Genomic DNA, 16,224 nt, shown 5'->3' on the forward strand with positions numbered 1-16,224 from the left:
ACATTTACTAAATTCTGTAAACTTTTTTCCATTTGCCTCCACAGAGGAACCAGAGTTGCTGCTGGATGCCAACATGGCACGTGACCACCTGGCCATGCTGGGCACTGACATCACCCTGAGTGCCACCATCAAAGGTGTGCCGACGCCCACAGTCAGCTGGAAGAAGAACGATGCAGACGTTCCTGCTCACATCACCGTCGCTGTTACTGCCACTGGCAGCAAAGTCTTCATCCCGAAGTGCGTCCGTGCAGACTCTGGCAACTACACCATCACTGTTGAGAATGCTGCTGGAAAGAAGACAGCAACCGTTGCTGTGCTTGTGCTGAGTAAATTCACTTTCTGTTAATACGATGAATTATTGAGTTCAGATCATATTTGAGTTTTACTTGACCACAAACTTTTGTTTCCGCTAGACAAGCCTTCTCCTCCCAGGGACTTGGCAATCTCTGATGTGACCAGTGAGTCCGCCTACCTCACGTGGAAGGCTCCAGAGGACAATGGCGGTGCCGTCATCTCTCATTACATCGTGCAGAAGAAGAACGTGGCTGCTGAGCAGTGGGTACCTGTTGCTGCGGCCAATAAGAAACTGAGTCTGATGGCCATGTACCTGATGGAAGGAATCCAGTATTTGTTCAGGGTAGCTGCAGAGAACCAGTTTGGCAGGAGTGATTACGTAGTGACCAAAACACCCATCAAGGCTGTCGATCCTCTCTGTAAGTGAAAGTCATTACTGCGTGACGTGGTCTAATTTGACACACTTTTAAATAGTGATTCTTCAGCTGCTTTGGTAAATTGATAGTTGTATGCCATGTCATTATTGTAGGGTCTTTATCTTACAATAAAAAGTGTCTTGAGGCAAATGTTGTTTTTGGCGCTAAATAAATAAAACTGGAATAAAGTGAAGCTTTAAAAGTGTAACTGTAAATGTATACATTTGAATCCCATCAATAAAAAGCAATTAATTTCTTATTTCCTGGATACTTTAGATCCTCCTGGCCCACCCAAGAACCTGCACCATACTGATGCAGATAAGACAGAGGTTTGGTTGGCATGGGAGTGGCCTGACCGCACCGGCGGAAGTGAAATTACTGGCTTCATTGTGGAGCACCAAGAAGAGGGTCAGACTGACTGGGTCACCTTCAAGACCGTAAGCAACAATCACACCCATGTCACAGGTCTGGAGGAGGGCAAGACTTACCGCTTCAGGGTCAAAGCTCAGAATGCCATTGGCGTGAGCCGTCCCGACACCAGTGTCCCTGTCACATGTCAGGAGAAAACATGTAAGAAACATAACTTTGCTGTATTGTAAATGCTCAACATTCTCCTGAAATAATTATAATATTTCTGCTCTGTTACTCTCTTTCAGTGCCACCTACTATTGAAGTTGATGTAAAGCTTATTGAGGGTCTCATTGTCAAAGCTGGCACCACTATTGCTCTTCCAGCCAAGATGGTGGGCATCCCTCTTCCCACTGCCAAATGGATGACTGATGGCAAAGAGATCACATCTGAGGGCCGCTATCACATTCAGTCAGCTGAATCCACAACCACCCTAAGTATCCCTGAGTGCCAGAGAGCAGACACTGGAGAGTATATACTCACTGTGTCAAATCCTGCAGGCAGCAAAACTGTTGCCCTTCATGTGACCGTCCTGGATCTTCCAGGTCCACCCATTGGACCCATTAATATTTTGGAAGTCACCCCTGATTACATGATGATCCAATGGAGAGCCCCAAAGGATGATGGTGGAACACCTATCACTAACTATGTGGTGGAAAAGAAGGATGTGAAAAAACCATGGGAGCCTTGGTCTGTGGTTAGCTCCAGTGGCACAGTGACCAGAGCCAAGGTGTCCAGACTAGAGAAAGGCCGTGAGTACATTGTCCGTGTGCGTGCGGAGAACAAGATTGGTATCGGTGCTCCACTTGAGAGTCCTCCAACTATTGCCAAACACATGTTTAACCCCCCCGGCCCACCAGGCCTACCAGAATGTTCTGATATAACAGAGAATGCTGTAACAGTGTCATGGAGCCTGCCTGACTATGATGGAGGAAGTCCTATCAGTGGTTATGTGGTTGAACGCAGAGAAATGACAGGAAAGTGGATCCGTGTCAATAAAACACCTGTTCTCGACCTCAGATATAGAGTCTCTGGCTTATTTGAAGGGAACACTTATGAGTTCAGAGTATTTGCAGAAAACATTGCTGGTATCAGTGAGCCCTCGCTTACCTCTGATCCCATCAAGGCCACCCGAGCCATCACCAAACCTGGCCCGCCTGGTAATCTTAAACTGAAAGACTGGAGTAAGTCCCATGCTGACATCTGTTGGACCAAGCCTACAAGAGATGGAGGTAGTCCCATTCTGGGGTATGTAATTGAGGCTCAGAAGTCAGGAACTGCCCAGTGGGACAGAATCAACAAAGACCTTGTCAAGATGTGTGCCTATAGAGTTCCAGGCCTCATCGAAGGACTAGAGTACAGACTCCGCATCAGAGCCACCAATAAGGTTGGAGACAGTGAACCCAAGGAGCTACCTCAGACTATCTTGGCAAAGGACATCCTGGTACCACCTGAAGTTGTTGTTGATGTGTCATGCCGTGACTCTCTGACAGTCAGAGCAGGTCAGATTATCAGTTTGATCACTAGAGTCAAAGGCAGACCCGATCCAGAGATCACTTGGACCAAGGATGCCAGAGCTTTGGCCAGGGATAAGCGTACACAGATTAACAACAACTACCCACTGTGTGAACTCATCATAAACGATGCAGTCAGATCAGACTATGGTAAATATGCTATTGTGGCTAAGAACAGCAGCGGGCAGGCACAGGCTGCCATTGTTGTCAATGTCCTAGACACACCGGGAGCTTGCCAGAATATAAAAGTGGCTTATGTGACCAAGAAATCCTGCATGGTTTCCTGGGAGAACCCTGAAGACAATGGAGGAACTGAGATCACGCAGTACATTATTGAATGTCGTCAGCCCAGCCAGCGAGGATGGACAGTGGTTTCCAATGACTGCACTAAGCGTCTGATAAAGGCTCCTCTTACAGAAAGTTGTGAATATTTCTTCCGGGTCAGCGCAGAGAACAAGATTGGCACTGGTCCACCCACTGAGACCAAGACACCTGTATTGGCAGTTGATCCCATTGAGAAACCTGGTGAACCCATTGACTTCCATATATCTGAGATAGGCAAGACCTTCTGCTTCCTCAAGTGGAAGAAGCCAGATTATGATGGTGGTAGCCGTAATCTGGGTTATCATATTGAAAAGAAACCAAAGGAGGCTGATGAGTGGGAGAGGCTTCACAAGGGTGCCATCAAGGAGACTTACTTCATGGCCGACAGATGTATCGAAAACCAGATCTACCAGTTCAGAGTTCAGACTAAGAATGAGGGCGGTGAAAGCAACTGGGTTACCACAGCTGAAGTCATGGTTAAGGAACAGTTAGTGATCCCTGAGATCAAGATTAAATTGGATGGAACCCTTATAGTGAAAGCAGGAGGCTCCATTCCTATAGAGGCAACAGTGACGGGCAAACCCCAGCCTGATATCAAATGGACCAGGGATGAAAGCACAGAGGAGATTAAGAAGGGCCCCAGGCTTCAAATCGAAAGTGGTGCAGACTTCTCTAAACTTCTGATTACTGGAGCAAGGCGCACTGACAGTGGCAAATATGCTGTTACTGCCTCCAACAATGCAGGAACATGCTCTGCTCATGCCAAGGTCATTGTACTGGATAGACCTGGCCCCATCAGGGATCTCAAGATATCCGGTATCACTAATGACAGGTGTCATCTGGCCTGGGAAATCCCAGAGGATGATGGTGGCTGTGATATCTACAACTACATAATTGAGAAATGTGAGACCAAGAGGGGAGTCTGGTCTGTTCACTCCAATGCCGTCATCACCAACAAAGCGAAGGTAACTCGTCTTATTGAGGGTAATGAGTATATGTTCAGAGTTAGAGCCGAGAATAAGATGGGCTCTGGACCAGCAGTACAGAGTGAAGCTATTGTTGCTGGAACGCAGTTCAGTGTACCTGGTGCTCCAGAAGCACCAGAGGTCATCAAGATTGCCAAGGAGGAGATGACTGTTCAGTGGTCAGAGCCAGAGAAAGATGGTGGAAAGCCAATCACAGGATATCTGTTGGAGAAGAAAGAGGAGCATGCTGTTAAGTGGTCTCCTGTCAACAAGGATCCAATTCCTGGAACTCGTTTCACAGTTACTGGACTCCTTCCACTTCATGAATACCAATACAGAGTGAAGGCGGTGAATGAAATTGGCATCAGCAACCCAAGCAAGGCTTCACGTGCAATCACTGCTAAGGATGCAGTTGGTATGTTGCTAGTAATAATGTTTACATTCTGCTTAATGTTGATAGTCTAGAAAGTCTCAATGGCTACACAAACCGTTCTTCTCTTATTACAGAGCCACCTGCACCTCCTACTAACTTGAAGGTTGTGGACAGCACCAAATCCACAGTCACCTTGGGATGGACCAAGCCGGTGTCAGATGGCGGAGCTCCCATCATTGGTTATGTTGTGGAGATGAGGGCAAAGGGATCTGTTAAGAAAGGTGAAGATGGCTGGAAGAGGTGCAACGTGGCAGCTCAGCTGATCATATGCGAGTTCACAGTCACAAGTCTGGATGAGAACCTTGTGTATGAATTCAGAGTGTCAGCTCAGAACCAGGTGGGCATGAGCCTGCCATGCAATCTGGAAGGCGCCGTGATTCCCAGGGAGATTCTAGGTGAGGACGTAATTGAATTTAATTATAATTCACGTAAAGTGTAACAGAAAATGCATTTAGACTCGAGAACAGTGAATTTACACTAAAATGTGATCTATGCTTGCTATTAAAAGATAACTCCACTGTTACTCTTCCAACAGAGACACCTGAGATAGACTTGGATGCCAACTTAAAACAGGGATTAACCGTAAGAGCCGGTTGTCCCATCAGATTATGTGCCACCATCAGAGGCAGACCACCTCCAAAGGTGATTTGGAGGAGGATGGGTATTGACAACGTGGTCAGGAAGGGTAAAGTTGACATCATTGACACCATGACCTTCCTGGTCATTCCCAACAGCACTCGTGATGAATCTGGAAAATACTGCCTGACTCTGCAGAATCCTGCTGGAGAGAAAGCTGTGTTTGTCAATGTGAAGGTTCTGGGTAAGTCCTGGTCATTAAGAAATTCATGCAGCTGCCATACAGTTTATTAAAAATGCTTTTATTTTGGTGAAGTTATAAAATAATCCAAATATCATAACAGACACTCCTGGACCCGTGATGAATCTGGAAGCTACAGACATCAAACAGACATCAGCAATGCTGTCTTGGAGCCCTCCAGAGAACAATGGTGGCAGTGACGTCACACATTATATTGTTGAGAAGCGTGAGATTGACCGCAAAACCTGGGCAACTGTCAAGGCCGAAGTAGCACTCGATAAGATTCCATTCAAAGTCACCAATCTGATGCCAGGAACAGAATACTACTTCAGGGTCACAGCTGTCAATGAGTATGGTTCTGGGGTTCCCAAAGTGACACCCACTTCTTACCTGGCTTCTGATCCTGTCAGTACGTATCATGTCTTAATTACATCAACACAAACAGCCCAGCCACAACTGATAGCTACCCGTTAAACACAGATATGATGTTTCATCAGTCACAGCAAACAATTGAACACAAGTGTTTTACTTTGTTTTTATAGGCAAGCCAGATCCTTGTCAGAAAATTGAAGTCCTAGAAATCACAAAGAACAGTGCTTTGGTCGGGTGGGTGAAGCCTGCAGGGGACGGTGGTGCCAAGATTGATGGTTATGTAATTGAATACATTGAGGTCAAACCTCCTCCAGAGCCACCAGCAGCTGTGGAGGTTTGTTATGTCACAAAACTAATTCTGTTCAAAAAAGCTTCAATAAACTTTGATTTCTTCTAAATGTGAAATTGTTTCATATATAGTATTTACTTTTGCTGGGTTTTTTTACACGAGCATATTCTCTCATATAGTTTTGCAACTCATTAATTATATAATTTACTGCAGGTTCCTGAAGGAGAGGAAGCTCCTCCACCACCTCCACCACCTCCAGTTATAGAGGAGGAAGAGAAGCCAGAGCCTGAAAAGGAAGTGTGGAACGCTTATACTACAGTTAAAGGTTTGACAGTCAGCATCAGTGGACTGAAGGAGGGCAAGAGGTACAAGTTCAGAGTGGCTGCCAAAAACATCATGGGTCTCAGCTTGTTCACTGAAACCAGAGACCCTGTTGAGATCAAGGAACAGATGTGTAAGTTGTGTCTAATTAAACACTAGTTTTACTGATAATTTGTCACACTGTGGCCATTTGTGTTGTAATTTGCAATATTTAGAAACACTCAACCATCCTTTCACTTTTTTAACTGCTTGTTAAATTCAGGCTGAGGGGTGAGGCTCACCCTAGGACTGGTTTCTTTCATACATTTATTACTTCATGTTTCTCTAAAAGGTTCCTGAAAGGCTTCAGATGATCCACAGTGCCGCAGGGAGAGTAGTAACTAGGACTAGAGAGACCACATTTTTTTCATTCTGGCTTCTTCTCATTCTCATCCTGTTAAGTTCAGAATCAAACTTAAAATTCTGCTCCTCACCATATCACCCTATTAGAGCACTTCGCTCTCGCACTGCAGGCCTACTTGTTGTTCCTAGAGTATTTAAAAGTAGAATGGGAGGCAGAGCCTTCAGTTTTCAGGCCCCTCTTCTGTGGAACCAGCTTCCAGTTTGGATTCAGGAGACAGACACTATCTCTACTTTCAAGATTAGGCTTCAAACTTCCCTTTTTGCTAAAGCATATAGTTAGGGCTGGACCAGGTGACCCTGGATCCTCCCTTAGTTATGCTGCAATAGATGTAGGCTGCTGGGGATTCCCATGATGCACTGGGTGTTCTTCACTCACTGTGTGTTTCTTATATTTTTACCCTCTTATATTTAATCATTTCATTTCATTTAATCATTAGTCATTTTTAAACTCTGGCTCTGTCTGCTGTCTTGCTTCACTCTGCTGTCTTCTTCCTTCCGTCATCCCAAACAGTCCTGGCTGATGGCTGCCCCTCTGTGAGCCTGGTTCTGTCAATAAGTGCTTAGTCAATCTGATTTTGGGGATTCTTTCTAATATTGTATTTTTACATTATAAAGCACCTTGAGGTGACTGTTGTTGACATGTATGTAATGTCGACAGGTGACCAGGGTCACCTGGTCCAGCCCTGTCGTTCGTCCATACATACATACATACATACATACATACATACATACATACATACATACATACATACATACATACATACATACATACATCTTTCTGCATCCCAGAGTAATGTCTTTTCACATCCTGTCCTCCAGTGGAACCAAAGATTGTCATGCCAGAGGCAGCAAGTGCTAGAGCTGGAGCCAAGCTTAGAGTGGAGGCAGTGGTTTCAGGAAAACCAACCCCAACCTGCAAGTGGCTGCGTGGCGAAAAAGCCGTGGTTCCATCCAGCTGCCTGGCTGTGCATCAGTCAGGCAACTTGTGTGTCTTGATCATCAAAGACGTATCAAGGACTGACACTGGAGAGTACAGCCTTGTGGCTGAGAACAGCACTGCAAAGGTGACCCAGACCATGAAGATTGTCATCAGAGGTCAGTGCCCCTAAATAATAATAAATTTTAAAAAAGAATTTGCATATTTGACCTCAGCAACAGAAAGCATGAATGTGACGAAGAACATGATTGGTGTAACTGTAACCGTGTGTATTTCAGATATACCCGGGCCTCCTGAGGGCCCTGTAGAGATCAGCGATATTGACTCTGATGCTTGTTCCTTATCCTGGAATAAACCTCTGGAGGATGGAGGGAGCAACATCACTAACTACGTGGTGGAGAAATGTGATGTGAGTAGAGGCGACTGGGTGACTGCTCTCTCTACATGCCCAAAGACTAATTGCAGGCTGGGAAAGCTTATCCCTGGGAAGGAGTATGTGTTCCGCATCCGTGCTGAGAACCGCTTTGGCGTATCAGACCCCGTTCAATCCGACAGGATGGTTGCAAAGTTCCCCTTTGGTAGGTCTACCTAAATATGCCGCTTGGTAGAGATTAAGGTTTATGCCTAGAGTTGGTCAATTATATAATTGAAAACTGGTTTGCAGTACAGAATATAGATTAACTTTGTTTACTGTCACTAGATGTTCCAAGTGAACCCTTTAACTGCCGCATCAACAAGACCAACAAAGACTGTATGTTTGTGGCCTGGGATAAGCCAGAGAGTGACGGAGGCAGTCCCATCACGGGTTACTACATTGAGCGCAAAGAGAGGAACAGTCTGCTGTGGGTGAAGGCCAATGACACTGTTGTTCGAAGCACTGAGTACCCATGTGCTGGCCTCATCGAGGGCCTGGAATACACCTTCAGAGTATCAGCTATTAATCGCGCTGGCCAGGGCAAACCAAGCAAGAAGACTGACTTTTTCACTGCAAGAACACCCGTTGGTAAGTTTGACTGGCTTCATATTAGATTAGAATAGGTCATTCATTCTATTTAAACTAATTTATCTGTTATGCACTACAGACACTCCAGGTAAACCTGAAGTCCTGGATGTAACCAAGAACTCAGTCACTCTGGTTTGGACCCGTCCTAAGAATGATGGAGGTAGCAAGATCATTGGTTACTATGTTGAGGCCCTGCGGGTACCAGGAGACACTTGGATACGCTGCAACACAAGTAGCCAGAATGTGCCTAAGGAGGAGTACACAGTTACTGGCCTGGAGAGAGACTTGCAGTACCAGTTCAGAGTTATTGCTAAAACTGCTGTCAACATGAGCAGTCCCTCAGAACCCACAGACCCTGTCCTCGTGTGTGCTGAAAATGGTTAGAAGTTTTGACAATACCATATAGCCTGATAAACTAGTCAGCCTACTATAATAGTCAGGATAACACCATCTTTCTACGACAGTTTTGAGCTAAGTGTTCATTTACCTCCTTTTCATTAAATATAGTTCCTCCAAGGGTGGAGCTCAATGCCAGGATGCAGAAGGGTTTGAAGGTGAAGGCTGGAACTACAATCCTCCTGGAGGCTGATGTGTTCGGTAAGCCCATGCCCAGAGTGACCTGGAAGAGAGGTGACGACAATCTGAAGTCAGGTGAAGGCCAGGTTATTACCCACCAAAGAAATCACTTTCAGCTGGAAATGACAGGTGTCACCAAGGAGCATACAGGAACATACACCATCTTGGCTGAGAATGCCAGTGGCTCCAAGAGTGCTGAGATCCAGGTCATTGTGCTAGGTAAGATCTTTAACTTTCTATGAGGAAAAAAAATATATGTTGAAACTAAAGATCCAAGTTGGAGTTAGAATGTTTAATATTACATTTTACATTAACTTCAACATGATTTTCACAAATAGCTGATTGTTTTTTTCAGATGTACCTGGTCCTCCTGCAAATTACAAATGTGTTGAGGTGTTTGCCACTAGCATCAAGTTGTCTTGGGAACCTCCTCTTAAGGATGGTGGTGCCACAGTCACCAACTATATATTGGACAAGCGTGAAACCAGTAGACCTGAATGGGCTCAGGTTGCAGGTAAAATCAAGGGTGACATCCTTGAGTTCACTGTGGCAAAGTTAATTGAAGGTCGTGAATACCAGTTCAGAATCCGCGCTGAGAACACGTGGGGCGTTGGAGACCCTCTTATCACCGGCCCTGTCATCGCCAAGAACCCATTCAGTGAGTCATTACTAGAATTTTGTCTGAGTTCATATATCACAGAAAGGATTTATGGTATTGGAGAATTGTAACAATAATTTAAACTAGGTCTAAACCTGTGAGATAAGGAGACAAGTAGCTACATCAAACCAGCTTAACATCATTACAATATTCTGTTATCATATAGAGCTTCTTTTCATAACATTTCCATGTTGAATGGCATATATAAAATTTCATTTAAAAAAAATACCATCTAAAGTCGTACCTTTGGTGTCACTTCCAGCTGTCCCTGGCCCCTGTGAAGCCCCAGTGATCACCAATGTCACCAAGGACCGTATGACCGTTAGCTGGAAGGAGCCTGCAGATGATGGAAAGTCCACTATCCTGGGTTACATGTTGGAAAAGAAAGAGACCAAGGAAATGAATTGGACCAAGTTAAATAGGAAGCCACTGACAGAAAGAAGTCTGGAGGTTACAGGCCTCACAGAGGGAGTCGAGTATGAGTTTAGAGTTATTGCTGTCAACGTGGCTGGGCCCAGCAAACCCAGCGAGCCTTCTTCTGGCAATGTTGCACAGAATCCTATTAGTGAGTCGTAACTTCATTAGCTCTGATAACCCTGCATAGATCTTTCTGTGTTACTTGAACTTATATGTACTTAAATGTATATATAACCTAAACTGGGTCAATCTGCTCTTTTTTAGCTCCTCCTGGACCTGTTGTGAATCCCAGTGTGACTGACACCACCCACAGCACCATCAGTCTTGCCTGGACTGCCCCCACCAACAATGGTGGAAGCCCCATTATTGGATACTTGGTGGAGTGCAAGAGGACAGACACCAAAGACTGGATCCGCTGTAATGTCCCAAGGAACCTGCAGGAGACCCACTACGTCATTCAAAACCTCATTCATAAGTCAGAATACCAGTGCCGCATCACTGCTGTCAACAAGATTGGCTTTAGTGAACCAGTTGAAGTCCCTGGGAAACATGTTGCCAAGGACATCGTTGGTATGTATTTTCAGGCTGCATATATTTTAATTCTGACAAACAGTGATTAAATGGTAAATGGCCTGTATTTGTATAGCGCTTTTCTAGTCCCTAAGGACCCCAAAGTGCTTTACACAACCAGTTATTCACCCATTCACACACTGGTGATGGCAGCTACATTGTAGCCACAGCCACCCTGGGTCGCACTGACTGACTGTCGCACTGACAGAGGCGAGGCTGCCAGACTTGTGATGTACTTGTGATGGAGCATTGTCCTGCATGAAAATCATGTTTTTCTTGAAGGATGCAGACTTCTTCCTGTACCACTGCTTGAAGAAGGTGTCTTCCAGAAACTGGCAGTAGGACTGGGAGTTGAGCTTGACTCCATCCTCAACCCGAAAAGGCCCCACAAGCTCATCTTTGATGATACCAGCCCAAACCAGTACTCCACCTCCACCTTGCTGGTGTCTGAGTCGGACTGGAGCTCTCTGCCCTTTACCAATCCAGCCACGGGCCCATCCATCTGGCCCATCAAGACTCACTCTCATTTCATCAGTCCATAAAACCTTAGAAAAACCAGTCTTGAGATATTTCTTGGCCCAGTCTTGACGTTTCAGCTTGTGTGTCTTGTTCAGTGGTGGTCGTCTTTCAGCCTTTCTTACCTTGGCCATGTCTCTGAGTATTGCACACCTTGTGTTGTTGCAGTGATGTTGCGGCTCTGAAATATGGCCAAACTGGTGGCAAGTGGCATCTTGGCAGCTGCACGCTTGACTTTTCTCAGTTCATGGGCAGTTATTTTGCGCCTTGGTTTTTCCACACGCTTCTTGCGACCCTGTTGACTATTTTGAATGAAACGCTTGATTGTTCGATGATCACGCTTCAGAAGCTCTGCAATTTTGAGACTGCTGCATCCCTCTGCAAGATATCTCACTATTTTTGACTTTTCTGAGCCTGTCAAGTCCTTCTTTTGACCCATTTTGTCAAAGGAAAGGACTTTGCCTAATAATTATGCACACCTGATATAGGGTGTTGATGTCGTTAGACCACACCCCTTCTCATTACAGAGATGCACATCACCTAATATGCTTAATTGGTAGTAGGCTTTCGAGCCTATACAGCTTGGAGTAAGACAACATGCATGAAGAGGATGATGTGGACAAAATACTCATTTGCCTAATAATTCTGCACTCCCTGTATAAAGCAGACATTTTCCTTAAACATACTCATGAAATCATTCTCTCTGTGTGTTTGTACAGTTGCTCCTGAGGCAGAACTGAGTGCAGAGCTGAAGGATGGCCTGGAGCTACGTGCTGGTGCCACCATGAGACTGCATGCCACCATCAAGGGTCGTCCCACTCCCAAGATAACTTGGGCAAAGATGAACACTAACATTAAAGACCGTCAGGGCATCATCATCAAATCCACCCATGTTGACACCATGGTGATGGTGGAGAAAGTGAACAGATATGATGCTGGCAAATACATTCTGAGCTTGGACAGCTTAGCTGGCATGAAGATGTATACCATCGTTGTCAAAGTTTTTGGTCAGTACAGGAAGTTATTTCACTAAACAAATGCATTAATATTTTGCAGTGACTATAGTCAAGTCAGATTGATATTAGTCACTAATGGTTAGTCTTAGTTTCTTGATTAGTTCAATTTTACAAAAAAACAAAAAACAAAAACATTAGTATGAAGTGTTGTTTTATCTTTCCAGACACTCCTGGACCACCAGTTAATCTAATGGTGAAGGACACATGTAAGGATAGTGCCTCCATCTACTGGGATGCTCCTCTGATTGACGGTGGCTTTGAAATTACCCACTACATAGTACAGAAGCGTGACACTGAGAGGAAGGCTTGGTCTACTGTTTCCACCAACTGCAATAAGACATCATTCAAGGTTCCAGACCTAGATGCTGGGCGGTCCTACTGCTTCAGAGTGGCAGCAGTTAACCAGCTGGGTACTGGAGAGTTCTGTGAGACTGATGATTCAGTCAGAGCAACAGGTGGGTTGGATCATAACAGGTTATGTACTTGGATTTTGTTTCTCCAACTGTCATACTAATTACATTTAATTTTACAGAGGAGCCTGGGCCTGTCATGGACTTCAAGACCCTGCTGGTTACCAAGGATTCTTGCACTTTAAGCTGGAAGAAACCCCTCACTGATGGTGGTAGTCGCATCATCTGTTATGTACTTGAGGTTCTCAATGGTGAGGATAAATACAAGGAGCTAATGAGGTCTAAGAATATGCAGTACAGTGCCAAGGACCTGGTGGAGGATAGAGAGTATACCTACAGAGTCAAAGCTGTGAATGACACAGGAGAGAGTGCTCCCAAGGAGCTGAAAGTGGTTGCCAAGGACCAGATCAGTAAGTATCCCCTTTTATGAAACGTTCAGACAAATAACTTAATAAGTAAGCACATAAAGTCTTTAAATGTGGATATATTAAGTAGTTGTTCCTTTCCTATAAAGTTCTTCCCAGTTGTGACTTGAGGGAGTTGCCCAACATGTGCTACATTGCCAAGGAAGGCAGTACCGTCCGCCTGAAGATCCCAATTATTGGCAAGCCTACACCCAAGGTAACCTGGAAGAAGGGAGATGATGAAGACCTGACAGACACTGGCCGAGTGTGTGCCGAGTCCTCAGCAGTTAACACCACCCTCCTCATCAGGGACTGCCAAAGGACTGATGCTTCCAAATACACCATCACCCTGAGAAACAGTGCTGGAAGCAAAGAGTCCACCATCTTTGTCAGGTAAGGATCATGTAATGGAATTTAAAGGGTATTTTCCTCAAAATGAATTTCACCATATCCATACAACAGTGTCTACACATAAAAAATGTCAAAATGATCCTTTTTCTTTATTAGGGTGGTGGGTAAACCTGGCATTCCTGGAGGACCAGTAAAGTTCAAAGATGTTGCTGCTGATGGTGCCACACTAAAGTGGGGTCCTCCCAAGGATGATGGTGGCTCTGAAATTACCAACTATATCCTGGAAAAGAGGGACTCCATCACAAACATGTGGGTGACTGTGTCCTCTGTTGTGGAGACCAACACCATGAGAGTAACTGGTCTTCATGAGGGCACAGAATACATCTTCAGAGTATGTGCCGAGAACAAGTATGGGGTCGGCGAAGGACTCAAATCTGAGCCGATTGTAGCCAAACATCCATTCAGTAAGTACTGTATACTATTTCAAAGGCTGAATTGTGTTGTTATTCAATATTTATTTGTCTTTTTGGACTGCTAATCACTCTTCATCACTATTTTTGTACAGATGTTCCTGATGCTCCTGCTCCTCCTCAGATTATGAGCATGCGCCATGATTCAGCTTATCTTGCCTGGACTGATCCAAGGAAGACTGGAGGATCTCCTATCACAGGTATGGTCTGCTTTAACATTTCACCAACCTCCTCTCTGGCTCAATTCCACAGCATGTCTTTTGCCCTGTCTTCTTTTCCTAACACAAAACCGGTTGCAGATGGCCACTCCTCCCTGAGCATGATTCCCCTGAAAGGGGATCGTCTGATTGTCGAGGTTTCTCTGTATAACTGTAGGGTCTTTATGTGCCTTCAGATGACTGTTGTTGTTATTTTGGGTTACATAAATAAAACTGAATTTAATTGAACTATCAACAACTATGTTATTCTGTCCCGATATTCTTGATACATTTTATATGTCAACTTTGGTTTATTTTGCTTTGGTAATATGTGCAGGCTATCATGTTGAGTTCAAGGAGAGAAACAGTATGTTGTGGAAGAGGGCAAGCCCAGCTGCCTTGAAGATGAGAGAACATAAAGTCACTGGGCTGACTGAAGGTCTGGAGTATGAGTTCAGAGTGATGGCAATTAATTTGGCTGGAATTGGTAGACCAAGTGCCCCCACTGATCCACAGGTGGCCCTGAACCCCGTTGGTAAGTAAAAGAAAAAATTACAAACATCTTTACAAAAATGATTTTCAAATATAAACCAATACATTCATTATTGTCATATCTATACCGCTAGATGCACCTGGTAAACCAGATGTAATCAGCATTACAAGGAGCACTGTGACCCTCCAGTGGACTGAACCTCAGTTTGACGGTGGCCACCGACTGACGGGCTACATTATTGAGAAAAGAGACCTGCCTTCTAAAATCTGGGTAAAGGCAAACAATGTGAATGTTGTGGAACCTGCATTCACTGTCACTAAATTGCAAGAGGGCTGCAAATACGAGTTCAGAATTCGGGCAAAGAATGCTGCGGGCGCTCTCAGTCCACCCTCTGAGCAGACAGATACCATTATCTGCACAGATGAATATGGTAAGATGAGATATAAATCTATATTAAAACCATTCTGAATGTTTTCAGGCAGCATGATAAAAATAAATGTTTCCATTTGTCCTCCATCAGCTGCGCCAACCATTATAATTGATGCTCAGGTGATGGAAGGCTTGACTGTCCGAGCTGGCGATACTATCGTCATCACTGCCACAAGCATTTTAGGGAAACCTGCACCAACCTCCTGCTGGTCAAAGGGAGGAAAGTACTTTAAACCCTCAGATCTTGTTCAAATTGAGACCACTGCCACATCCTCCACTTTGTCGGTCAAATATGCTAGCAGGAAGGACTCTGGAGACTACATAATCACTGCCAGTAATCCCTTTGGTGTAAAGGAGGAAACTGTGAAGGTCAAAGTTCTGGATGTTCCTGGTGCTCCTGGACCCATTGAGTGCAGTGGTGTATCCTCAGAAAAAGTGACTCTTACATGGACAGCTCCTACTGAGGACGGAGGCTCTCCTATCAAGTATTACACCCTGGAGAAGAGGGAGACCAGCCGTTTGCTCTGGACTATCCTGGAAGATAACATTATTGATTGTCACTATGTGGCCAACAAACTCATCCAGGGCAATGAATACTTCTTCAGAGTCTCTGCTGTTAACCAGTATGGTGCCAGTGAGCCATCACACTCTGAGGCAGTTAAAATGGTAGATAGATTTGGTATGTATCATTTATTTTTGTTCTACAGTATATCTGGAAGAAGAATGCTAAATATTTGGATTCATCAATATATTTCTTTTATGGATCAACATAGGTCCACCTGGTCCACCTTCCAAACCAGAGGTTGAAAAAGTCGATGGACATTCAGCCACTGTGACCTGGAGAAGACCAACTGAAGATGGAGGAAGCGACATCATAGGTTATTGTGTTGAAAAGAAAGAGAAAAAAGGCATGAGATGGGTCAGAGCATCCAAGAAATCCATCACTGAACTCAGCTTTGAAGTCACAGGTCTCACTGAGGATGTGGAGTACGAGTTTCGTGTTCTTGCTGAGAACAGAGCTGGGTTTGGTGAGCCAAGTGAACCATCGATGGTTGTCAGGACAATAGTTGTTGCCTGTAAGTAAATAGATGTGAAAAGCAAAAGGCTACCAGACTCTGACATAATATTTCAACAATATAACAACAGTTTTGGGATTTTTTTGTGTAAAATTCTAGATTTATTTTATTAATTATAATAATAATAATTTCTTCTTTTATATCTT

At 44.5% G+C, this 16,224-nt stretch overlaps 1 protein-coding gene across 6 annotated transcripts in view; it reads left to right on the forward strand.

The window, feature by feature from the left end:
* Positions 1-16,224, forward strand: part of ttn.1 (titin, tandem duplicate 1) — a 172,806-nt gene that overhangs the window by 110,996 nt on the left and 45,586 nt on the right. For all 6 annotated transcript variants that reach the window (XM_040045355.1, XM_040045357.1, XM_040045356.1 and 3 more), the window contains 27 exons: positions 45-326; positions 414-713; positions 987-1,280; positions 1,367-4,336; positions 4,429-4,749; positions 4,890-5,174; positions 5,275-5,580; positions 5,714-5,877; positions 6,046-6,286; positions 7,375-7,650; positions 7,771-8,070; positions 8,193-8,495; positions 8,575-8,874; positions 9,003-9,290; positions 9,427-9,729; positions 9,992-10,294; positions 10,411-10,716; positions 11,952-12,239; positions 12,413-12,703; positions 12,781-13,068; positions 13,173-13,455; positions 13,570-13,877; positions 13,979-14,083; positions 14,418-14,615; positions 14,707-15,003; positions 15,094-15,681; positions 15,776-16,078. In XM_040045355.1, the coding sequence (XP_039901289.1) occupies positions 45-326; positions 414-713; positions 987-1,280; positions 1,367-4,336; positions 4,429-4,749; positions 4,890-5,174; positions 5,275-5,580; positions 5,714-5,877; positions 6,046-6,286; positions 7,375-7,650; positions 7,771-8,070; positions 8,193-8,495; positions 8,575-8,874; positions 9,003-9,290; positions 9,427-9,729; positions 9,992-10,294; positions 10,411-10,716; positions 11,952-12,239; positions 12,413-12,703; positions 12,781-13,068; positions 13,173-13,455; positions 13,570-13,877; positions 13,979-14,083; positions 14,418-14,615; positions 14,707-15,003; positions 15,094-15,681; positions 15,776-16,078 (10,491 nt within the window). The remainder of the gene's footprint in view (positions 1-44; positions 327-413; positions 714-986; positions 1,281-1,366; positions 4,337-4,428; positions 4,750-4,889; positions 5,175-5,274; positions 5,581-5,713; positions 5,878-6,045; positions 6,287-7,374; positions 7,651-7,770; positions 8,071-8,192; positions 8,496-8,574; positions 8,875-9,002; positions 9,291-9,426; positions 9,730-9,991; positions 10,295-10,410; positions 10,717-11,951; positions 12,240-12,412; positions 12,704-12,780; positions 13,069-13,172; positions 13,456-13,569; positions 13,878-13,978; positions 14,084-14,417; positions 14,616-14,706; positions 15,004-15,093; positions 15,682-15,775; positions 16,079-16,224) is intronic.

This window comes from Simochromis diagramma, unplaced genomic scaffold (assembly GCF_900408965.1).
Source record: "Simochromis diagramma unplaced genomic scaffold, fSimDia1.1 OVJJ01000055.1, whole genome shotgun sequence".
In the NCBI taxonomy this organism is placed as follows: domain Eukaryota; kingdom Metazoa; phylum Chordata; class Actinopteri; order Cichliformes; family Cichlidae; genus Simochromis; species Simochromis diagramma.